Source organism: Amblyomma maculatum, chromosome 4, assembly GCF_055883805.1.
Source record: "Amblyomma maculatum isolate TAMU_Amacu chromosome 4, ASM5588380v1, whole genome shotgun sequence".
Taxonomy (NCBI): domain Eukaryota; kingdom Metazoa; phylum Arthropoda; class Arachnida; order Ixodida; family Ixodidae; genus Amblyomma; species Amblyomma maculatum.
The window spans coordinates 40391309-40416440 of record NC_139347.1 but is presented as its reverse complement, the minus strand read 5'-3'; the positions used below and the strand labels follow the sequence as shown (position 1 = coordinate 40416440).

General features: G+C 46.4%; 1 protein-coding gene across 1 annotated transcript in view; it reads left to right on the top strand.

Annotated features, from left to right (window-relative positions):
* LOC146190805 (uncharacterized) overlaps positions 1–21050 on the top strand; it is a 91755-nt gene extending 70705 nt beyond the window's left edge. Inside the window, exons 4-5 of the mRNA XM_084599843.1 lie at positions 14412–14625; positions 19599–21050. Of these exons, the coding sequence (XP_084455969.1) occupies positions 14412–14625; positions 19599–19768 (384 nt within the window). The 3' untranslated portion in view covers positions 19769–21050. The remainder of the gene's footprint in view (positions 1–14411; positions 14626–19598) is intronic.
* The last annotated feature ends 4082 nt before the right edge of the window (positions 21051–25132 follow it).

Sequence of the window (25132 nt, the reverse complement as noted above, 5' to 3'; positions counted from 1 at the left end):
CCAGTGCGTATACACAGTCTTCTATAGATCTCTGGTCAAGCGCCCAGTAGCGGGTCCTCAGAGAGAATCCTGTTCTTCAAACGTTTCAATGAAGCCGCTATAAGTTCTCATTTCGCGCGCATATGCATGGCACGCCAATAAAACTTGCTCGCAGTCTTCGCAATACCAAAAATGAAAAATTCTGGGAAGTCAGCCAAAAAACCAGCACGCGTGTTTCCACTTTTAAAATGCGGAGGCCGTCTGGTCCTTTTTTTAGCAGACCTGCATCTTCTAAGGGGGTCAACAGTGGTATGTTCATTTTTTCTTTTTTTTTTTAACAGCGCGGGGTCACTTTAGTAGCCTCAGCAATGAGGCGTGGTTGACTTGGAATACCGTCGCCTGCCAGTTTCCTCTTCTATATATGCACAGCGCAGGTGCACTCACAATGGCGGCTAAACATGTTTTGGGGCAGAAATTGGATAGTGTACTGTGGACAACTATTATAACAATAACGCCGCGTCCGCTATCAATAAATGTTGTTCATCATCATATCCTGCACTCTTCTGCCTTTCGTTGCCGTCGCGAGCCTATATGTTTTTGCGCGACCTCCATGATGATCCCTCCTCAAATTGAGAGCAACGGTTCTAGGTACAATGGTCGAGGGAACTGGAAGGCGAGCATGGCTACGAGAGCAACGTCTTCCGTCCGTGCATGCTGTCATCCTCCCGGCTCCTCGTCCGGAGCCTCATCGCCTCCCGCGGGCGAAGCGGAGGCTAGTGACGTCGGGCGACATGGTGCTCCGTGGACGGACGGTTGGTCCGTCGTGTGAATCGACCTTAGGGAGTCAAAAAGTTTGTAAGGAGTCAAACAGTTTGTTGGAGGCACTTATATCTCTCTTAAGTGCTGTAAGGTGAAAGCCTTTCGCAGCTCTGCACTCATATGCCGCTTTTTCACTCATTTGTGGTTTTTTTTTTTCCTATTTTTCTTTTCTGTTCCTTTTTCCCACGTTTTTTTTTTTTTTTTTTTTTTTTTGCGCAAATTATGAAGTATTTAGCACAATCACAACATCCGTGGCTATTTTGACGTCTTCACCCTATGGCGACGTACTTAGCTATTTTGACATCTATTTGACTTTTTGGTTCTAATTAATCAACTAATTACTCCACATCGACGAAACTTAACTTCACGGGACGATAAACCACTGTAAAGACAGTAAGTTGAAAGAGTGGTAAGCATGGCTGCAGATTAGCGGTACCAGCTATATTCGTGCTAAAGCCCTTCTAGCCAAGCCCGATGTATTTCGCCGATTTCTGGATTCCGTCAGTTTAACTATAGCCTAACTGAGTGTTTCCATGGCAGCAACCAAGCTTATAGCTTTGCTATACATGGCTGTACTGCGAATTGCTATGATGGTTTGGTTTGTGGTGTTTAATGTCACAAGCGACTCAGCTGCTATGAGAGACGCCGTATAGTGGAGGACTCCGGAAAATTCGACCACCTGGGGATCTTTAATCGTCGTACAGCCCATGGGTGCCTTGCATTTCGCCCCCACCGAAATGCGGCCGTCTAGGCCAGGGTTTGATCCCTCATCCTTGGACACAGTAGTCGAGCGCCCTGACCACTCCGCCACCACGGTGTGATACTTGCTATGAGTGACCATGACTACAGTAACCATGACCCAAGGTCAAGGTTAAATCTAATTAGACCTAACTAATGTGTTTAAACCTGTGTGAAGCACATTTAAGAATGAAGTCTGGACGTGTCTGGGCATACATTGGAGTATAACTATATGCCTTCCTAAGCTTCTTGAACGGGCTAGGCTTAGTTATGCCTAATAGTCCTGGCTAAGCCGAAATATGAAATATCGCATTACAGCAGTGCGTTGCGGTCTGAATACACATTACACCTTCCCAAGCCAAATTAAGCTTAACCGGACTCACCTAAGCCTAATAGGCCTAACTATAACGATATTTAGTGCAAAAGTACTTGTGTTGTTGTCACTCCTTTCATTTCTTTTGAAAGTCTCCTTCCAAGACCAACCCCGGTATCCTCGCTCTACGTGGAACGCGGTTCCACATATTTAAAATTTGACCGGAACCATGTTCCGTGTAAATATTTTAAGATTTCTAATTAGCTGAAATGTCGTTCCATATATATTTCTGATTTCTTTATTTCGAACGCTATTGAACATATGTAAGCAAAACTGCTATTTTTGAAGGTTCCACTTAAACTCTCGTTGCTAAATTGGCGGTTATATGAAACTAGATTAAGAGTGATATGCCGCCAGCCATCTTTGACCCACTCCAATCAGAGTGCAGAAGACAAAAACCCCTGATATCTAAGCACTTGATAACTCTAAGGCTTCGCTTCACGCCAGTTTCCAGCGGCTGCTTCAGCGCAGCTTGCCGCGTTGGTCTCCGGGTGACGGTCGCACGGTCGTGCCGTTGTCCTCCTCTTCCACAGCAGCCCTTGTTTCTAGGAGAAGAGACCGCCCCGTTAATATGCATTGCGCTGGAGGCAGTATCAACGCCGGGTACCTCCCTTCGCCAACCAGGGGGAGGGACGCGTGCGCGAGCCACCACCGCCACCATGCACAGCCGAAAGAGCGAGGAGAGGACCGAGTGCGGGGAGCGGTCCGCCGGAGCCGTGCGCCGGACGCATTTATTATGCGCCAGGGCGACACGCCGCCGCCGGGCCTAGCTAGCTAGCTAGCCAGCGGATCCCCCTTCCCTTGCTCTTCTTGGTGCTTTTTGCCAAGCCTGGACGAGCCTACGCAGCGCTGGCGGCGGTGGTATCAACCGCCCCGCGAGGGAGATGCTCTGCCCCGTCACGAGTCTCGTCCGGGTGACTTTACGCTGGTGCTTTGTTTTTGTCTATGTTTTTCTACTTCTTTTGATTCCCAGCGTAGGCGAATTTATTTGCCTCATTTTTCTGTCTCTTCTTTTGTTACTGCTTTGTTGAAATAAGGGCAAGTGCGGGCTTCCGGCCCAGTCTTCATCATTCGGCTGATCTGCAGACGGGCGATACATTTGTCTACTTGTGGTCCTGAGGCACTCGACGGATCGACAGACTTGCAGTCCGGTTTCCACTGGGCAGGGCGACCGAGCCTGTAGAACTGTAAAGTGCACCTTATTATTTGCTAAATTGTACATGTACAGGCAATTATTAAAACATAGAGTCAGTGTAGGGCAAGGTGAGAGAAAAAAAATAGGCACACAGAAGAAACATAGCGCTTACTGCTTCTAGATGATATTTGAATATAGGCATAAGTATAATCTGCATAATATTACTGCCTCTTATACTCTTAGTTTTGCTTTAACGACGGACTTACGAGCAGGGTGTCGAGTGGGTTTCAGTATTTTGCGAAAACTTCACTCTCGTGTTTAGGGCCATGAGCATGCGCGTATCTTTTAGAATGAAGTCCTTTGTTTGGCATAAAAAGCTAAAACATTTACTTTGAAGCCTTCAAAGTGATGGCTATCGTTCATTTTCGCAAACGCTCGTAGTTTTACGTTGCTACGCTTTCTATTTTTGTAAACAAAAGCGTTACAGGCAAGACGGTGTTGCTTAAGTCGCACGAATTGATAAGAGTTACGCCTAATACGCAAAGGAAAGGCGCACTCTCTTTGAGATTTTACCAGTGTTTGATACCAGAAAAGAGCTCACTCGACCTTGAGAGATTTTTCTAAAAAAAATATATAATAACAAGCGCAGCCTACACACCGCACATATGCTTTGCGAGTGGTTTCTCGGCAAACGCGGAATATTCAAAAAAGGACCTCCGTATAAGGAACAGTGTACTCCGGACCAACATCTTAAATGGCATTGCACACAACAAATAAAGCTGATTCCACTCACTGTACCTGCATGTGTAGTCTCCGCGAGTACCAGAAGAAAAAGTTTCGACATGGACCAGCCCTAGAATTAGACGTGCGTTATCAAGGTCATTCAAAAGCACCCTAATCTGTGGAGAAAATCTGAGAGCGATAGCATCGTGAAACCATGAAACAAAAATTATGATAAAGCAAACATAACAAAGCCTAGTGGCGCCATTTCAGAGCAGAAACAAGTCATCTGCAGCTCCGATACTTCAGTTTTCTTCTGTAACTGAAACACTGTGTCAATTATGTCTGGCAGTTATGCAGTCTTCAGTACGAAAAATAAACAGTAATGTCAACAAACTCTGTTTAATGATGTTAGATATTTTAAAACTGTCGAAGAGTTGAAAAAGGTCAATGCGTTTTTTAGAATGTGTTTTAGTCAGGTAATTCCCGCTGAGCCAGCGGGGCCCAAGAGCTCCTTAATTAAGCTGTCATACAATTATATAGTGACCTGTGCGTTTTGCATAGACATAATGACATAGTGAAACGCAAAATGCTTGCTTCTGCACTAGCTTAAAGCAGCACAGTACCCCTGTCCCACTGTCAAACTTTACGTTATTTGAATCGAATGACACTCGCACGTAATAAAATTAATTAGCTGCTACACGATAAGATTTAACAGCATTAGGTGCAAATAGTGTAGTTTTGTTAAAAGATGTTAATTTTGACATGAAAATATTTGCACCATAAGCTGTTGAACAAGTCGCCCTTACTCTCGATCTCAGCAACGGTTCTGCAGCCCGTGGTCCGGAACCGTATTTCATTTTTGTTTCTTCTAACCTTGTGTTTGGCGCATGAAAACATATAACTAACATTGCATTTCTGTATTTTATGCTGGTCGCCTTTGCACGTGTCTTTATCTCAAAATTATTTAAAGGGTGTAACTGAGTGCTTCATCTGCCAATTCTACGATCTGTGCGTCATCGTGATGTGTTAGCATTCATCGAAATTTATAGGTTACTTTATACTTGACTTCAATTTTAATAGCTAAAGCTTCAGCAGAATAGCCCTAAATAATTTTGACGCCTATAAGATAGCACAGAAAGGTCTCATTCACTTAAAAGTGTTACGCAACAATTTCAAACACATTTTATGCATTTAATGCACCTTAACAGTAATATATTTCGCTCTTCGTCATTACCATCATTTGCGAACGTATGTAGCCACCGAAAAAAGTGAAATGACAATATAACGACATTAAATCTTCCAGTGGGATAGCAGCATTAAACTGCCTGTTTAAGTAGAGCCTGTGATAACAATCGCCAGTTAGAAGAATAATATCATCAAAAAATCTGAAGAAAACTTCTCAACGTGCCTTGAATAAAGTTTTATTGTTCCTATAGAGATAATCAAGGTGAAGTATAAACGGAACCATCCAGCAGATGCAAATATCAGTGGTGATGTACCGAAAAATGTAAATATATCACTGGGAGCAACTCCATCAAATTATAAGTAAATATATATTGTTTAGCTCTTCATGGATATGTTATGCTTATGCTGCGACTAAAAAGGCATTTATGGGCCACAATAGTGGGTTTGAAATATTTTCGCCATTCGATCCAAGCCAGTGCTGTCGTCGTCAAAAAAGGGCGGGTCACTACAATATTGAGGCGACTGGAGATCCGTGATGGCTATGCAGCTGCCCAGGATCTGTGCATTAAAATCGGTGTCGACACGTGCATTTCACTTGCCAAATTAACTGGTGCACTGTGACAGTTTTATTTCTTTTGTAATTGGGTTTTTTTCTAACTCACAAGAGCTTAGTTTTTGGTTAGAGCGATCTATTTTTGATTTGAAGATGACACCCTGTCGATACAAATCTTAAAGTATTACTGTTGTACTTCCCTTGAGTTACGTTATAACAAACCTTTACTAGGTCAAACTGCATTTTTTTTATACTTACGTCACAAACAATGAAATTCGTGCTGAACAGAGGCAGCACCAAGAAAGTGGGAAAACTACCGAATATAAATTGGGAAGGCTGTTGCTTTGCCACACGAGACGACTTTGTTTGCGGAGAAAACAAAAGACACTTTTGCGCCGGCTCATCAAAACAAAGTTCTTTTCGCGACTGGCCTTTTCTGCCATCGCTTAGCTGTTAGGGGGAACCCTGCATGGCCCTGCGGCCTGCCCACTTTACTGGTGTCCGGCCCAACTTCCGCACACGCTGCAAGAAAAGCGAAGCAAGCAGAGATGACCGGGGCCGGGCAGCGCTGAATAAAGAAAAGCAACAAACGATAGAAGCACTTTCGAACGCAGTTCTGCGCTTTCGGTCTGCGCAGTACAATCAGTCTAAAGCAAGAACGGAGAAGAAAGGGTGGAGAAGAAGGGCTATTGACAACCCGGTGACAAAGAGGCAATAAGTTTGAGAAGGCCCGAAACATTGGGAGCAAGAAAAGCGAAGCCAACTGGCGAGGAGTGAGGAAGTGGGGGAACAGGAGAAAGAGGCCAAAGACGAAGTGTCGACAGTCGGCAGGCTAGCGCCGAACCACTGCGCCACTGCGCCAGGCCCTATACAGGAGATGAAAAACAGCTAAGCGGAACGGGATCTATGGTCTCTCAACCAACTCTGACGACGGCGAAGAAAAGAAAGCAGGGAAGGGATGCCGAAAGAGTGAAAAGAGAACGAGACACGCGAGACAGAAGCTTGTGAACATGTGTGTGCGTGCGTGTGCGTGCGTCACTATGTGTGCGGCTAGAGTTGCGCGTGGATAGTCGCATTTGAAGGAAGGAGAGCGAAGAGAGGAAAAAGAGAAGAGTGGGAGCAGTCTTCAACGAGAAACAGGCCGTCGTGAGGAGGTGATCAAAGCCTGAGGTTTGGCGGCGGCGCTTCTTGGCCGCGTGGTATATACTTTCGCTCTCTTCTTGCTGCGTCCTCTGGGCGTCTCTCCTTGGCCTTCTTCTTCCTTTTGTTCCGGGGGGTCATCCCCGGAGCTAAACGGGCGCCCTTGTCTGAAAGACGGCAAGGCGCCAGGCGAGGAACGAGGGGAGGAAAAGGGGGATAGGCGGAGCTGATCCAATTACCGTAATTGCATTAGCACTAATTAGAGTTCCGTCAATACGAAGGACCGGTTTCCGACCCGCTCCCTCTCTTCTATCCCCTTTTTTCCCTTCTCGCTCCCAGCCGCGCCGCTGCCTCCCGACATCCCCAGGGAAGAAAGACACGAGTCTAGTACAGCACCAAAGGAAGCCAACCGTGCCTTTTTTGGGAAAGCTAGGGATTGCGCGCGCGTCATAGGGAAAGACAAAAAGACAGGGGTGGCGGTGCGCATTTCACGGGCAGAAGCTCCCCATGCGCAAGCAGATACGCGCCAAGCAGCTCTGCATACTACGCGCTCAGCAAAGACGCGGTCGCAAGCAGGTGTGCGTACACAGCCTCGGGGGATCCCGCGGCGCCGCGCTCTATACGCCGCCGGGCGTCGCTGTCTTCGCTGCTGCACCGACTTCCTCCCTCGTCCGCCAATCGCCGCGCAGGGAAGAAGCTCTGAGAAGTTTTCTCGAGCTCTGCTGCGGGTGCTTTGCCCTGTGTGAGCACCGAGCCCCGAGATTTGCGTTAACGGTGCGAAGTCGGCGGCGAAGGTGCGTCGGCATTCGAGGCAGCTGGCGAGAAAAGTTGGCGCACACTCACTCTCATTCTTTCAAAGTTCATGGAGTGAGAGCTCAGAAGTTAGAGCGTAGGCTACTGGGCCGAAAATCGGAAGATGCATAGTTTGCTTTTTACTACGCGAGCCTTACTACTCATGTGCACCTGCGCGCTTCTGTTCTTTTTTTTTTTTTTCTTTATCGACTATTGAAGTAGACGTGCAGATACATAAAAGCAAGAGTACTATGTATATGTTAATACTTGTAAAATGCACCTAAATCACGGGTAGTTCCATTTGAATAACGCTGGATATTGTGTTATAGTAACGATTATGAAGTAATTTTGGTTCGCTACACGAGATCGCGGCATTTAAGGCGAATTGCGAGTGTGTGTATATAGATAGAATTAATAAACAGCAAGTGATTGTGAAGCGACATTTCGGAAAAGTATTTCTGCTCACTGCGACGGACATTCTCATTTTTCAAGTGCACGCAGCCTCCCGACTCGTTTCAGTTTGCTTCAGTCATGAATACACTAAAATACCCACGCGCATACGCGCAGTCACCATTCGCCTTAGCTCGCTTAGATATCTCTGTAGCAATCCACGCGGCCACCCAACAGGGCTAAAATCATCGCTGCTATGTTGCCCCATAACTTGCTTGTTCTGTCTTATTTGCCTAGCGCCGCCAGGATTCAACCTTATTGAAATTCGTCAATCAAAATTCGCTACCCAACCTACCGTTCGGAGAAGTCATCGGAAAAAAAAAAGAAAACGGAACTATGCTCATATAACTCATAGTTTGCACATTGTCTCCATACAAGTAGTCGGTTGAATGGTTTTTGTGGGGTTTAACGTCCCAAAGCTACTCAGGCCACGAGAGCCGACGTAGTCGAGGGTTCCGGAAATTTTGACTACTTGGGGTTCTTTAACATTCACTGACATCGCACAGCACACGGTCACCTAGCTTCGCGCTTGCAGGGAAAAGCGACCGCCGAGGCCGGGGATTCGATCCTGCATTCTTGTGCAGAGTATAAACAAGCACCCTAGCCTCTGCGCCACACCGACAGGTGCCTTGAGTACGTATTCGCCAATCTCAGTGTTAATTCCTTGATTCCATGCATTCATGGAAGTCTCCAGTACCAGTGCATTCTGAATATCCTGCGATCGCGACTAAATCGCAATGGACGTATGTTTTTTTTATTATTATTTTGTTTACCTCAACTTGTTTTCTGCCCCGCTGCGCTGGCTTGGAGGTTATTTTGCTCAACTGCTGATCCCGAAGAGGCTAGATCGAATCCTGGCCGCTGCGGCCGCTTTTCGGTGGAGGCGAAAAGCAAAGCGTCGTCCGTGTGCAGTGGCGATGCCAGTGCACGTTATAGATCCCCAAGTGGTCGAAATTTCCGTAGCCCTCCACTACGTTGTATCCCATCGCCTGAGTCGCTTTGGGGCGTTAATCCCCATAAATCAAACCATACCAAACCAATCAGCTTCCTTTTTGGGGTCACGGAAAGGTCACAATCAAGACGCGAAGAATGGGGCGAGTTGGTAACCACTATTAGGTTTGTCGAAGTCAGAAGGTATCAAATAGCGATTGACTTACAAGCTGCGCTTTATCATGCACGGTTTAAAATCCACTTGGTCTTTCGCCTGTATTCACGTTTCGACGGTCACCGCCACATTCCAGGACCATAATCGTAATCTTATATAAATTCATCACTGTATTGGCGATGAAGCGAAATCATCTCTGTTGTATTCTCTGAGTTTCGTATTGACAGAAAAATAATGGAACTTCGCTTCGTTTCGTCACCAAACCGTCCGGGTACACATTTTGGCAGAAATGCATCACGTTTTCAAAACGTTCGACAAAATCTGCTGAATTGTCTTGTGTGACTGTCCTATAGATTATCACAATCATCATATATAGTTTGCAGCAGCGATCTTCAAGCATATATTCGCAAAATTGTGCTATTGTTTTCCGTCCTGTGTCTGCTGACAGTCGTCAAGAGCGCTCATCATATAGTCGGCAGACGTTCGAATATCTTTGAAGAGTACTAAGTTTTTTTAAAGTACGAGACGATTGCCAACTGCGCTGTCTCTACATCTGAATAACGTTTCAGTTTTCAAGGCACAGGTTTGCCCAATAGACAGTTTATTTCATAGATGCACCTAATACAGAAGCACTATTATCGGCCTGTCGGTCGTCATTGCCGTGCGACAGCATAAATGAGCCTATAAGAGTAGCCCAGCAGACCATGGCTTTAAGAGCACAACGTCGGCAATCATTATCTATTCACATAGCAAGCATATGCTCGCGGGTGCTGCATAAACGAAGGAAATGGGAGCAATACAAAAAACATCAAGTAGAATAATGATTAACGGTTTCGATTAACGAGTAAATGAAAGAAGAAATGCTGCTGGTGTTCCAGGTTTCTAAAAAAAAAAAGAGTTCTACCTTGAAACAAAATTTGTCGTGGTTGTAAACAGATGCAATGCTATCTGGAAGCTCAAGCTTGAGGACGCCCCTCAAGCTGTTTCTCAACAGCTTTTTCGACTGGGGACACCCAGCGACATGTTGGAAAAATGATGATGATGATGATGATGATGATGACGACGACGACGAATAGCGACAAGAGCAGGGAATGACAAAGTAATTTAGTATGAGCGAGTATGGGGCTCTACTTTGAAACTGTAGTCGAGGCGCTGAAAGTAATGCGATAAACAAGCCTGATAAAGCCAATAGAAAATGACGATATACGACAATACTTAATGATGCATGACATCAAACTATATAGCAACTTCCGTTCTTTAAGACAGAGCTGAGCGATGTTTTTATTCCTTAATAGCTAGAAGTGTGTGCGTGGGGGGTGCGAAAAGTGACTTGTAATGATGGTTTGGTTTGGTTTGTGGGGTTTTACGTCCCAAAGCGACTCAGGCTATAAGAGACGCCGGAGTGGAGGACTCCAGAAATTTCGGCCACCTGGGGTTCCTTACTGAAACGTTCTGCTCTGTTTTGCTCATGGTGCATATCTAATAAGTGTTCCCTAATTATTGAACATATTCCATTTTCGTGTGAAGAAATTATTATTTTTTTTTTCGCCAAAAGCGTGGTAACTAAGTAAGCGTGATGTAAATTGCGTTCGACGAAACCGAGGGACCTAAATGGCTTGCTAGTGACTATGTCAGTATATGATGTTGCCATGTTAAATTATTTTACAATCGAGCGCCTGAATACTTATGAGTGCGGATGGTTTCAATTATCACTACATTTATTTAATAACACTGGACTACCCCGTTCGTTCCTTCTGCAATCTCATCTATTTGGCATTATCGACGTTAATTTTCGTCGGTCATCGCTCACACCACACAGCTAGTTTGACTGCAACGACAATGAGTCCCATGTTTTGTTTTGTTTTTTTTCCATTAGATTGTATGATCATCTGCAAATATTCTTACATTTAAGGGAGTTTGATCCCTTGTGACATTCTTCTGTCATATTACTTGATAAACTGAAATATTCCCGAGGACAACATAAAAAAAAAAGAAACCAAAAACAGGAGCATCGCCAGCGCTGACATCGTCTCTTCTTTGATGCTGTCTTTAGTGACACTTCCGTCGTTCAAGCACGTTTGAACAACTGATCCTTCGCTCAATAAGTTTAACATTCCGCTACTTGTTTCAGTAACCTTTCCTCGCTCCACAAAACTAGAAGTGTACCACTGACGTGTTGATCGAGAGAAAAAAAAAAGCGTAGAAAATAAAAAAATGCTACCTACACTCTGTATTATTACATGCTTATAAAACGCTTGTCCGGCCGTCATTAGAATATGCCGATGTAGTCTTGACTCCTCATCTGAAGCATCTGATAAAAATGCTATAGCGCATTCAAAATTTAGCACTGCATTCATATATTCATCCTATTCACATCAGTCTAGCGTCACTGATTTGCAAAACAGAGCCAATCTACAAACACTGTCCCAACACAGAACAATTTCCCGACTTAAATTCCTATTTCAACTTAATCACGGACACTTCAAAATAATCCAGTCCACATATCTGCAGGATCCATTTAAACTTTCTGCCCGAATTAATAATGCCAAGACTATACGACATTATATTAGTCATAAAAATTCACACAAAAGTTCATTGTTCACAAGTGCCATTGCCCTTTGGAATCGTTTGCCTGCCGTAGCAGTAAATTGCATTACTGTTGACGCACTTGTAAACTGTGTGCAAAACCTTGATTTATGAAGCCATGTGACACGCATTTTTATCCTTTAATTACTCTACACTTTACTTATCTTCCTTCACTGAAGACACTGTCGTGTCGCGTTCCCTTGCATGCATAGCTGTTCTTCCAAGTGACCATGAAATGTACTTACGTTGTGAACTTTATTGCAACCACTCCTGCTTGGGCCTGAAAGGGCCTGCAGTACCTATAATAAATAGAATAAAAATATTACAAGCTGTTTGCAGCACTACCGAAGGTAAGGGCGATCTGGGAAAATAAGTGTGGTGCGCTCTACATGATTGTGCCCCTACGCTCCTGTCGTCGACGGTACAGAACTCCTGGACATCCTGACAGCTTGTAAGACAGAATACAGCAGTATTTTAGCCGATATTTCATGAAGATAAAATAACCTAAGGCAAAGAATTCAATTCACAAGGGCCCTGTCACGGTGGTTCGGTATATAAACCGCTCGGCTTCTGCACCCAAGGATGCCGGATCGAATCCTAGCCTCGGCGGCCGCTTTTCGCTGGAGGAGGAAAGAAAAGGCGTCCGTGTGCTGTGCAATGTCTGTGAACGTTAAAGAATTCCAGGTGGCCGAAATTTCCGGAGTGCAGCACTAAGGCGTCTCTCATAGCCTGAGTCGCTTTTTGAGCATTAAACCAAACCAAACCAAACCAAACTATCGATGCAAAAAATCAATCACCAACGGCCCATGAGTGACAAAGTATGCGCCCTGGTAAGATTAACGTATAGTCAAGGATGGAAATTGACTTATGTAGAAACGCCTGATCACTGGCAACGTTTAAATACGAGAGTGTTAAAGGCCCCTTCTGAAAAACAAAAAAAAAAGGGGGGGGGGGGGGAGGGGAATCTGACTTCGCCGTCGTTGTGAGGAAATAATGGGGCCGTTTTCTTATCCTACACCAGCAATACTATAGTGTAGCTAAAAATCATTGGAGGTATAGAAGATTTTCTACACAGTCGTAGCTGGTGTAAGTTAAAAAAAAATGGCCGTAATGAAGGACGTACCTTTGGCAGGTGGCGTAGATCTCAGGCTACGTAGGCACTATTTGCACTAAATACCCGCTCGAAAAAAAAAAAAAAAGAAAAGAACGAACTCAGGGGCGTGAAACCCTCATATACGACTCGTATTTCATGCAATGCTCGTCCAGTTCGTTGAAACTTTTCCGACAGAGCGAGAAATATGCAACAGAGCCTCCCGACGCTGCTGCTTACGCGCGGTAAGCGTTGATGGTCACATCTAGGTGGAGCCCCGAGTAGAATTACGCGCGAAGGACGCTCGCTATATCTGCCGGAGACGGGAGCCGCTTTCTCTCTTTCTCTCTCTCTCTCTCTCTCTCTGTCGCTCGCTATGGACGTTGGACACACTCGAGTCTGTCCTCTGTCGCACGGCACGAGCCGGGCAGAGTCTGGCCCGAGCTGTGCGCCGCCACGTGGCTAATTGGATTTGGCGCAGAAAAACTCACGCTTTGCCACGCACAGCACACGAGCACTACCAACGACGCTGCTTTAGGCTGCGCGGACTCGCCAGCCAGACTCGGAATGCTCGCTGCTGTCAACGACACTTATCTTGCGTACCGGGGAGGCCGGCTTGTGTTCCTTCGCAGCGACCGGCGAGGAGTCCTCTGGGAGATGCCACTGTAGTCCTTGGAAGCAGTTCGCAGTTGCATACGGCTTCTTCACACAGCGCGCAGCTCATAGCGCATAATGCAAAACTGTGCTCTGAAGCTGAGCCTGCGAGGAAAGTTCTGACCTGTCTGCAGGAAAACTTTCGCGCAGTTTGTCACTCCTCTTTTCTTCTTCACTGTAGTTACTGCGCCTCGAGGCTGCCTTTTTGGCAGTCGCGACTAACGAGTAGCTATTTTATAGCTGGATATGTAGCATTCACCGGAGCTCTAGTAATACCATTAATAACTGGCTCCCCACAAAGCCACACGTTGCAACCCGTCACTCCATTTGGCCAAAATAGAAAAGTTGGCTTATTGTCACGCCACCTAAGGGAATTCAAGTGAACTGCTCAGGCCATTGAAAAGCTGATTACGACGAAGAAATAAATAGTTGAAAAGTGCATACATATTACCCTACCCAGCTCACAAGCAACACCTACGTCTGTGCACCCCAGCGCGGAGGAAATCATGACCCTAGAAATTCTGCAACCCTTGCCTCGATTTTGATACAGTTTCGTAAATTTATGTGAATAAAAGCTCTCGCGTCGCTCAGCCTGTGTTAAAAAATCGTGCCATAGGTCATAATGTGTGACTGTGAAGGCGTCAAGAAGACTTTCAATACGTTCCAAACAAAAAATTTTCTCTATTCAGGCCGTCATGCTTCTTACCCCGCTGTCCCTTAGTACCACCTGATATGCCGGGTGGCAAACTTAGCGCCATAAATAAATAATTAATTAATTAAATAAATAAATAAAAATGTTTCTCTCCTAGCTATAAGATATGCCGAAGATACATTCGCATACCTTTCAGATTGTCATGACCTGCAGTCATTGTAGTAATGCATTTTTGTTCAATTATTTACATTTCTTATCTCGTCTTCACTGGCCCCCCTCTTTTCCTCGCTTCTCCTTTCAGGAATACATTATAATGCACTACTTGTGTGTACGTTTTCTTTTATTCCGCTTCTCCCTCTTTAGTATGAAGACGCGTAGCGATTGTGCAGTTTGGCGCATTATTTACGAGATGGCCCTTCGTGGTGCACACGGTGCAGGTGTGGTTCCAGAACCGGAGAGCCAAGTTCCGCAAGCAAGAGCGGCTCAACCAGCAAAAGCAGTCTTCAGCGTCCTCATCATCGGGATCTGACGCCGGCATCACTACGTCCCCCATCAGCACCACGGCCGACTCGACGACGCACACGTCCAGCGCGAAGGACTCCAAGGACGTCAAGGTCATGCTCCAGTCCCAAGACGTCAAGCACCTCAACGGTAGGATTACCTCATGCTCCCCCCCCCCCCCTCCAACGTTTTCAGTTCAGAAATCTGTAGGAAAGAAAAGCCTCCTGTTCGTGTTGCCGCGCTTTCGTTATCAGCTGCTTTTTCCGTCCAATAGGGGAGGGTCTCATCTGAATGGAGTGCTAATCAGACTGTACTACCTCGTGGAAATTTCGTGAATGATTTGGGAATTTTTTATGGTGTTATTTAAATTATAGTTTAGGGGCGCTTCTTAAACCATTCCACGGCAATATTTTCAGGCCCATTTTCTGTCTGCAATTATTACTTTTCTTCTGCCCCGCCGGGGTGGCGCAGTGGTTACGGCGCTCGGCTACTGTTCCCAAGGATGCGGGATCGAATCCCGGCCTCGGCGGCCGCTTTTCGGTGGAAGCGAAAATCAAGGCGCCCGTGTGCTGTGCGTTGTCAGTGCATGTTAAAGAACCCCAGGTTGTCGAAATTTCCGGAGTCCTTTACGGTTTCTCCATAGTCGCACAGCTGGAACACGAACTGTTGTTTCTTCGTCTCGCATACACGTTTAGCGCCTGATCTGGCACCGCCCGTAATGGTCGTTTCGATCTTCTGACAGACACCAGACCGCACATGGTGCTATAACAAAACAGTAGTTTTTAGATCGAAACGAAGACCATCTTGACACCGCGTTGCTAAACCCATCTCACGTGAGCATCTGCGGTGGTCCAGCCTCCGGAGCCTCCATTCCTCACTCGCGTTGAGGGGCATCCGAAAGTGATGACGTCATGACTCCCGGAGGCGGCGACGGCAAAAATGGCGACACGATGGTCCCTCTGGAGATGCGGGCGAGCTGGGAGGAGTGTCCGACAGCGCGCTGTCCCTCGTCTGTTTCCATTAGCGTCGCGTGGGACACGCGGAAAAAGCGCCATGCCTCGCACGGCGAGGGGAAAAGCCGGCGGACTCGGCGCCAGGCGTGCTACACACGCACACACAAGAAAAGAACGGATGCAGGCAGAGAGCGAGCGAATGAGAGCTAGGAGCCGGAGAGGTAGAAAAGGGGAGGAAGAGAAATGGATGCGTGCAGAGGAGGCGGGGGCGGAGAGAAGCACGCGGCGTCCATCTTGAGCTGCCCTTCTTTATGTCTGGTGGCCACTGGGCCTAATGGTCGAGTTGCGTCGTCTGTCTCCGATGTTCCTCACACTGTCTCCTACTGGCTCTTCTTTCTTATGCGCGCGCGCAGCCATCTCCTAAAGAAAGCACTGAAGGCGATGGCAATATGCGCTGCGTGCTCCCGCCAGCGTCCCCCTATTTTATGCTTACCGTCTTCTCGCGGACGCGCTGAATCTCTTATGCCAGAGTGCTTTGTCGAAAGTTTGTACGGGAGTCTGTGATACATTCCCCGTGCTTCACAACGACGTATCCATTCAGTGCGGCAAGTATAATATGCAGGGAGCCGTTGTGCCATGCCGACGGTGAGGATGATGATAATAACGGTGATGCAGGTTCTGGCGTTTCTTGATGCAGCGGTTGCAAAACTTCATTTATACGGGCACTTTGAGTGGCCAGCATGCACTTTCTAGCAGACGGCGGCGCTATCTATTACTCATGACAATTGTCACATTCTTTAAACTTTGTGCAGCTTTTACCAGTTGATTTCACTGTGACAGGTGGCGAAACAATTCGTAAAACCGCTATAGACCGAATGATGGAGGTAATTAATGATCAAGTATAATAGTAAGAATCGAATAATAAGAAGAGCAACTCCTAGAAACAGAGGGGGGGGGGGGGGGGGGGGGCATAGCTGATACATGGTGTAGCTTCACTACACCATGTATCAGCTATGCCAACATGTCCGGCCGCTTGACCTTCAACGAGCCAGAGTTCACAATGTGGCTATATATATTAACCATGTTATCACCTATCGTGTACCATCGATTTATCTGTGACCTCTGACGGTAACTATAGCATCACGTGTTTCCTCCTGTAGTTTACGCCGTCCTCGACTCTACAGTCTCGGCATTTAATCGCTGCAGACATGTCTTTATCTAAGCCTAAACGAAGAAAAACAAAGAAAAACCACGCTTTCGCTTCGCCTAAGAGTAAACCTCAGCCATTTATTGGTGAAAATCTCACCAGTTATTTTTATTTATTTGGTCGTCATCCCAGAAAGAAGAGACAGTGTTTGCATGCATTGTATGTGTCAGGACTCTTTCTTTCCTCGCTACTTATCCATTCGTGTCTGAACGCTCCACCGTGTGGCGAGAAACATATCACCTGGAAACTGATTTGGTGGACTCACTAATAACCAAGCTCGCATATTCGAACTCTTTCGCCTACTCGCAAGATATTTACTTGCTTGGTAGGAATGCAGACGTGCACTGCTGATCAATAAATGTTAATAGGAGCCATACCGTTTCGTATCGCAGTCGCCGTAACGTTATTCTACCCATATTACGGCACGGAGCATGCCTGACGTACCTGTCGTATATATCTTTTTCATTTGGCCGCATGCATCTTTCTTAAGTCTTGAAGCATAGCATGCAATACTGAGGTTACTTATTCAGCTTCTTGTGAAGGGTGTTGCTTTTTTAAAGTTTGCTGTCGCCTTCTTCTTTTTTCTCCCTATGAATGAAAAACTATCGAACAAAGAAGTGCTTAGAGCAAAATCAATTTTAACTAAGTAATTTTTTATGTTCTTCTGAACCTAGAGTGCCAAAATAAATAATTTGCTCGAGATCGCACGGTTTCTCACTTAGGTCTGACACGACATTCCTCCCGTTCCCCTGGCGCAATCTTGGGCGGCTTCGCCGCCAGTTAACTATAATTGCAAAGAAGCATGCTTTACAGTGAGGAAAAGACGAAGATGAAACATGCCTTCTTATCCGTGAAGGACAAAAACATACGTGTACGGAATTCAATCATTTAACACAAATGTCATTTTTTTCTTTTGTCAGATTCCCGCCAGCCTAAATAGCTCTATCGGACAGCGTCTGCCACGAAAAAAAAAATGCATTGGCTCAGCTCAGCTAGTCCAGGATATACATAGCGAAAGCTAGGGTTTGGCTTGGTTGTGCTTAGTTATCCGATATGTTATGCTGCACTGGTTAAGCCATTAAAACACTGTCACGGTTTTCGATTTTCGATGTGTGTAATTAAAGCACATGTTTTTTCAATGTTGCGTTTTATAGACACGAAGACCGATCGGTAGTCTGTAAAGTAGTTTGCCATCATCTCAATTTTGGATACATAGTATCTATACGTGATGGTCGCTCTTTAATACACAAGACCAATGGCGGCTCTCCATTGGATAGTATGAACGTGAGGATCCGATACCAATTTAAGGTCGAACTTCACCTTCATACACTCGCTGAGCTTCGACTTCTTGCTGTACCGTTGGGCGGTCTTCTTCTCCTTGTAGTTCTGCAGCGACTACGCGTCTTTGCTGATCCGAGACTTGGCGCCGCCGTTTAGCGAGACATTCTTGCTCTTCACGGGTCTCCGACGCTCGCTTAGTCTTCCTTGCTTTATTCGCACGTTGTCGGGCGGCCTCACGTCATGGGATGACTTCTGGATCTGTCGAAGCTTCTTCGCATAGCCTCCCCTGACGCCGTTCACAGTACGTGCATTCATCGTCCCCCTCTTCATCCATTGCTCGTCTATCTACACTCCGTTTCATACATCAGGTGCAACGCAGCGAAAGCTACGCAAATAGCCCGCAAGAAAAAAAAAAAGGGGGGGGGGGGGGGGGGGGGGGGTAGGCGTATCACTACGCGCTCGTTTCGGGGCCGAGTGGTTTCTGCGGAAACGGGCTCTATTCCGAGCATACACGTTTGCAATAACTTTCTTCGCGTGCCTGGACATCTTCGCAGTGCGGATCTTATAGAAAAAACCCGCTCCAAAGAGGCAGTCGAGATCGCTGCGTTGCGCAGCGCGGAGGGCACCGCTGGCAGGGTTGCGGGGCAGCGAAAACGCGACACGAACGAAAACGACAACGAAAACATACAAATTCACCGAATCCTATCTTTTCTCCCTGAAAAAAAAAAAAAAAAAAGTGGTTTTTATGGAGTTGATGGCAAATGTAAGATGTATTAAGTTTGCAGACAAATCAACTATTGTTTCCTCTCGTCAAGAGCAGGCACTATTTTTCATCGCGGATGCGGGGAGCGCAAACAAGAGCTCTAGTTTTGGCAGTGTTGCACTTGATGTATGAAACGGAGTATAGTGAGCGCATGTGGCGAGGTTTATATTCTCGGCTGCGAAGTAGGCAGATGATCACGATCATCATCATGATTATCCCGCGTGATGATCACGATGAAGATGTTGATGAGCATAGCGGAGCGCGAGGAGAGCGGCTCGGCTCGGCGCAACCTGTTGTCATGGTAACGGCGCATGCGCAATTATAGCTCCGGCTGGGCATCGCAAAATGCGCTTTTGCTAGCCTAGTGAAGTGTTCGCTACAAAAAAGTAAAGAACAATCATTAATTGTGGCCAATGGTGCTTGATGTGAAAAAAAATGAATTAGCTGCCCTCTACACCTGGCATCTAGCCGAGTGTCATTCAGGACCCCTACTGTGGGAAATAAAGTTTTACCAAACCAAAGAGCAAGAATAGTTATCTGCTTCCAATTAGTATCTAATCCGCATTGAAATCGACATAGTTTTGTGTCTCCGAAAACCGAGAAGGCCCCAGCCTCATTGATCTCTACACGCATGCATGGTTCACTAACAGTTACATGCACGGTTTTCAACATCATCGTATGGCGGAATACGCGCACGGGGTGGCAAAAGCGTCTTCAATCTCTTTCATATACCTCCAATTAACCTGGTTCCGTACCAGCTACGGCCACTTATCACCTCAAACTTCCTAACCTCATTCGTCTGCCTAACTTTCTGCCGATCAGACATATGAGTGACTTCATATGTCACGGTTGAACGGTTCAGTGTAATGTTCGCTCGATGCCAGCGCTGCTCTCACCATCATCCTTTCCTCTTGCGCAGGAAAAGTGGTGGCTGCTGACAGTCCCTGCAGCCAGCAGCAGCCACACATGTCACCGCCCAAGTGGAGCTCAAGCCCGTGCGGCCAACCTTCCTGCCTCGGCCCTTACCCGTATGGCTCGGGGTTGACGGGCGTCGACACCAAGCCCAGTTTGTCTCCGCAGATCTTCTGAGGGACGGCTGCCAAGACCCACCCAACACAGGCGGGCGCCTGGCGCCCGCCGTCGCACAGAGACTATTACAGTGAACACCACCACACCGGCAGAGAGCGAATCCCGCCGTGGTGTCCCGAGCCCCTGTGAGCGAGGGCGCCGAAAAGGGCTATGCGTTCAACCGCCCACCGTGTTCCGGCCTCGTCGAAAAGCCAGTGAGCTCGCGCCAAGCCTTCTGAATGAACCAGCGCAGCTCGTCGGCAGAGCTGCGGACCGGAGCATTCGGCAGCCGGCACCTGTGTGTGCGTGCGTGTGTGTGACTGCGCCCAGCGATGTGCTTTGTCCATCCAGAGAAACAAAAGTGAATTATTTAAGCAGAAAGAAAAACGCGATGGTTTTACTCACTTCGTGATTATCACCGATTATATTTTGATTTCGAAGTTCTTAATGTGCGCTCGCTTTGGCTACAATGTTCAATATCGGTCTACGATGCAGAAAAAAAAAATGAAGGAAATTACTAAAGTGAGCAAGCTAGTGAACTTTGCGCACGTGCGAGACGTTAGTATGTTCTTGTGGTCGCCATAATGTGTTGTTCCTCCACAAAGGAGCAATCACAAAAAAAAAAATAGTCTTGGTCTAAGCGCTGAGGGTTACGTTCGAATGGAGAAGTGTGTTGTTAAGCATAATCTCGAAGCACCTTTTGAAGATGATTGCGCCAAACCACTCTTAATAGCATCCTGTATTCGTGCCTCTGCCCGGAACAAACTTATGAAAGCGAGAAATTGGAGCAGTGACGTTCACCCTGATTATGTCACTGCAATCCACTCAGGGTGAGATTCAGGTAAATGAACTCGTAAATTCCATCGTATACTTGAAGCGTTGTGCCCTTAATGTTTTACGCCCCACACTACGGGAGAAAACAAACGGAACAAACACTCAGCAAGTCTTAATAAGCAAGACATACATGAAAGGCAAGTGCAAGCCTTAACGCAAACTTCAGCGTTAACAGTCGCGAGTAAGTTGACGCCAAATTAAAAAGAGAAGGAAACTCGTCTATTACTCCTACTTTTTACTGCGCAGTCTTTTATATGATTTACGTCAGTCTGAATCCAGGTGCTTCGTGTGTATAATTAATAAAATTTTAAAAAGCAGGAAATCGTGCTGTCGGGCGAACACAGCCGTCATTCTGCGTCACCTCCTGTGGACAGACTTCAAGGGAACGTGATCTTGTTTGAGAATATATTGTGAACGTGATAAGCGTTCCAGTAGCAAAGATTCAACATTTGCCAATAAAATATGCTACGTACACAGCGTTCTGCGCTCCTACTCATGACTTGGTAGTGCACTGTGCCCCACGTCAATAAGGATCACAGACGGATCCACACCTATGCGCACAAATGCAAAAAAAGGTGACTCTACGAGACAAATAGAGATTCTTTTCAGGTTGGTATGCGGAAGCTCCTTCAAGGAACGTTTTGTCGGATTTTCACAGATGATTTGTGGATAGTGCCAGCCGATTTCTTTGAATCGGTCTTCACCAGGCATTTAGTGCGGTGTTCGCTCACTCTTAATCTGACTAGAAATGCTTTCGAAAGGCCCCTCTCGCGACGACATGCAGGAAAATAATACCGGCACTGTTGTCTAGACAATGAATTTTTCACTACGGATGCCTAAAGGTACATGCGCTGAGCACGAGGCAAAGATCTTAATGCCATAAATGGTATTTGTTCATCGCAGTTTAGAAAATCCAACACTTCGAAATGAGTGAGAAAATTGTCTCCTTAAAATTTTTGAAAACTCATGAAGATTCCCCTTTCGCCAAATTTTAGTTCCGAAATTGCCTGAAAAAAAAAGAGGAAAAAATGCCTAAATGAAACATTCCTGGCATAGAGTAGGTCAAAAGTTTTGCCAATATATATTATTAAGCTCTGAGCTTTAATCGCATTGATCAAACGGTAATATATTTTAGTTATCATTCTGGGAGGAATAAATGCAACCCAGGCTGATCATGAAAACCTTGTTAATTAGTGACGCTAGAGTATTTTTTTTTTTTTTTTTAAGATTCATTGTGGCTGAGTGCGTGGAAAGTTCGGCATTTTTCGCTTATGCGATCAAAACGCGCAGTTTTTTTTTTTTTTTTTTTTTAGGTTTCTTAAGCCGCCGAAGAAACAGCAAGTTGTATTCTCGAATCGATGACGCTGTTCTGGGTGGTGAAAAAGAAATGTGCCAAAAGAAGCCCACTTTTCCAGGCCCTGTTGGGAAAAGGCTTATTTTATTATTCCTCAAAAAAATAGAAAACAAAAACGTCACGATATCACTGGCACAGGTATCACAAAGGAAAAATATATATGGAGTGAGCTGGGTGATTTATGATAGATATCCAAGGCATTTAAAAATAATTTAGAAGTGCGACTTAAGGCCCTAAAGCTGTGTATAGGCTATGAGGAACGCCCCGCCGCAGTGGTGCAGTGGCAAGATGACCGACTACTGTGCCGGAGTACCTGGGTTCAATCATAACAGCCGACGGCTGCGTTTCGATGGAAGCGAAACGAATTGGCGTCTGTGTGCTGCGCTATTTCAGTGCACGTTAAAGATCCCCAGGTGGTCGAAATTACTCCGGAGCCCTTCACTACGGCACTCCTTTCTCGCTTTCCGCTTTTCCTGCCACCTTCCTTCCTTCCCTTACGGCGCGATTCAGATGTCCACAGAACAAGTGTGACAGATATTGCGCATTTCCTTTTCTATGAACTAATTATTATTATAACTATTATGAGGAACGCCGTGGAGGAGGCCTCTGGACTAATTCAGCAACCCGGGGTTCTTTAACGCGCGCTGACAAAGCACGGCACACGAATGCATTCGTATTTCGCCTCCTTCGAAATACAGGCACCGCCGAAGTGGTGCAGTGGTAAGACGCCCGACTACTGTGCCGGAGTACCTGGGTTCGATACCGACCGCGGCGGCTGCGTTTCGATGGAGGCGAAACGAAGAGGCGTCCGTGTGCTGTGCGATGTTGTTGTTGTTGTTGTGGCTGTAGGAAAAAGAAAAAGAAAATGCACGGGCCTGCCTGCTACTGGCTCTGTAGCTAAGCCACCTCCGCTGCCTCGTGCAGACAGAAGAGAAAATAGAGAAGAAAGAAAAGGAAGAGGGAGAGAAAGACGAGCGCCGCAACAGCCGTCGTCCACAACCGAAACGGTGGCGGGTGCAATGACGGCCTACAACAGATAATGTGGTGGCAGGCTAGCCCCCTCCGCAAGCGGCAGTGGCCTACTTGTCCCAGCCCCATCAGGGGAGTGACCACCCCCTGTGCGATGTCAGCGCACGTCAAAGATCCCCAGGTGGTCGAAATTACTCCGAAGCCCTCCACCACGGCTCCCCTTTCTCTCTTTCCACTTTCACTCCCACCTTCCTTCCCTACGGTGCGGTTCAGGTGTCCACAGCTACGTGTGACAGATACTGCGCCTTTCGCTTCCTGTGAACCAATTATTATTATTATTATTATTAAACACAACCGCGATCCAACCCGCAACCTTGGAACCAGCAGCTAAGCGCCGACGGTGGACACATTTTAAACAGGTAAGAAGAGTTACATCTGACGCAGTTACTTGGAGCGAGCGCCCGGCTGGAACATGAAAGACGCTCATAAACTCTGCTGCTATGCGGGATTCGTCACCGCTCACTGCTCGTCAAGTATTTTCATGTGGGGGAACACACGCCCCTCATAGCGAGCATTATATGTTGCCTAGGCGGCGCGATGTGTTGCTGAGGGCTTCAGTCAAGGAAAGTAGCAGATTCTAGCCGTGACTTTCAAGATTAGTGCGGCAATGGGATTAGGAGGCAACATCGCACATATATAGCTGCCAAAGAGCAAAGCATCCAGGCGAAGAGAAGACGTAGCTGAAAATGGGATAGATCCCGCTTCTGTAGTTGCCAATTTTCTGGCAGCCAAAATAGTGAGGTATATTGAATAAAGTTTATTACATAAGATGATAAATGATTGATTTCATTGGGAATATAAATCAGTTACATTTGTTTCCTGGCATCCCTGTCGAGAAAAGTTCTTTTATCTAATATTCCAATACAAGTTTTACCATAAAACGCCAATCAAATAGCACGAAAATGTCATAAATAGCAAATAATGTCATACATTGTCATAAAGTATGAAATATAGTTTATGACACTGTATGGTATCGCATGATATTTGTACGCTATTTGAATGACATTGTACGATAAAGCCCGTATGAGCTTCTTGCATCATACAATATTCAATAGAGAATTATTTATAATGAAGAGCGCCTAAGAGTGATAAACTATATTCTGTCTTTAAAACTCTCTCCTTATCTGCCAGATATCCGCTGCTCACGATAGCAGAAAAGTTAAAATAAAACGTAGTTCTGAATGACGAGCATGAAGGTCATTGACTCGTTCCTGAAACTCCAAGTTTGCCGCGAAACCAATGGCGCAAATGCTTCAGAAAAGTATATCTTAGTGGTTTAAGAGTGAGGGAAAAAAAGACTCCTCGCTGATATACCAAGAATACGAGAGAAAAAAACACAGCGCTGTTCACGTCAGGTTGTAGCAGTGCAACCAACCTGGAACGGAACAGCGCAGCTTGCAGGCAAACAAAAGCGCGGCCCAGTACGGGAGGAACGACGGACAAGAAAGGGCCGTAGAAGAAATTCACTAACCTCCTCACCCTGTCTTCTCCTCCTGAGCGATCAAATAGAAGCTCCCGGGCGTGCAGACTTCGCGACGACGTCGTGTTTACCGACCGGTGTTGCGCAGTGTTTGCCGAGGGAGAGTTTGTCCGTCGCGACTCGACAGATGACTGGCAAGGCGGCTGTCAAGCGCACAGAGGGGGGAGGGAGGGAGAGGCAAGTGCACTCCCGGCGGGAGCAGTGTGGTGGTAAAAATATTTTAATGAAAATGATTAGGAGGTTGTAGCGGCGGTTGGAGTCCTCAGTCCGGAACCCCATTGGCGTAGGCTGCTGTCCGCGCTCTTCCGATGAGTTCTTTTTGAACCCTTGCGTCCGAGCTGGTCAGAGCTGCCTCCCACCCCTCCTGCGTTGGCTGGTTATTAATAGTGACAGTCTGATTTCGCTGGCATGCCCACACCTTATGGTATAGGTCCGCCTTCTCCCCGCAGAATTTGCATTGTGAGTCAAATGACTCTGGATCTATTGCGTGTAGTCTGCGTGGATTGTTAAAAGTGTTGGTCTGTAGCTTGCGGAGGTGTATCTCCTCCCCTTTGTCTAGTGTCTTTGCCGGTGGAGGGTAGACCCGGCGAGATAATCTTAAGTGCTGAAGTATTTCGGTGTAAGTTAGCAATGGGATAGGAGGTTCCACGAGATCCGTATTGGGTGCCCGGGGGAGAAATGCTCGGGC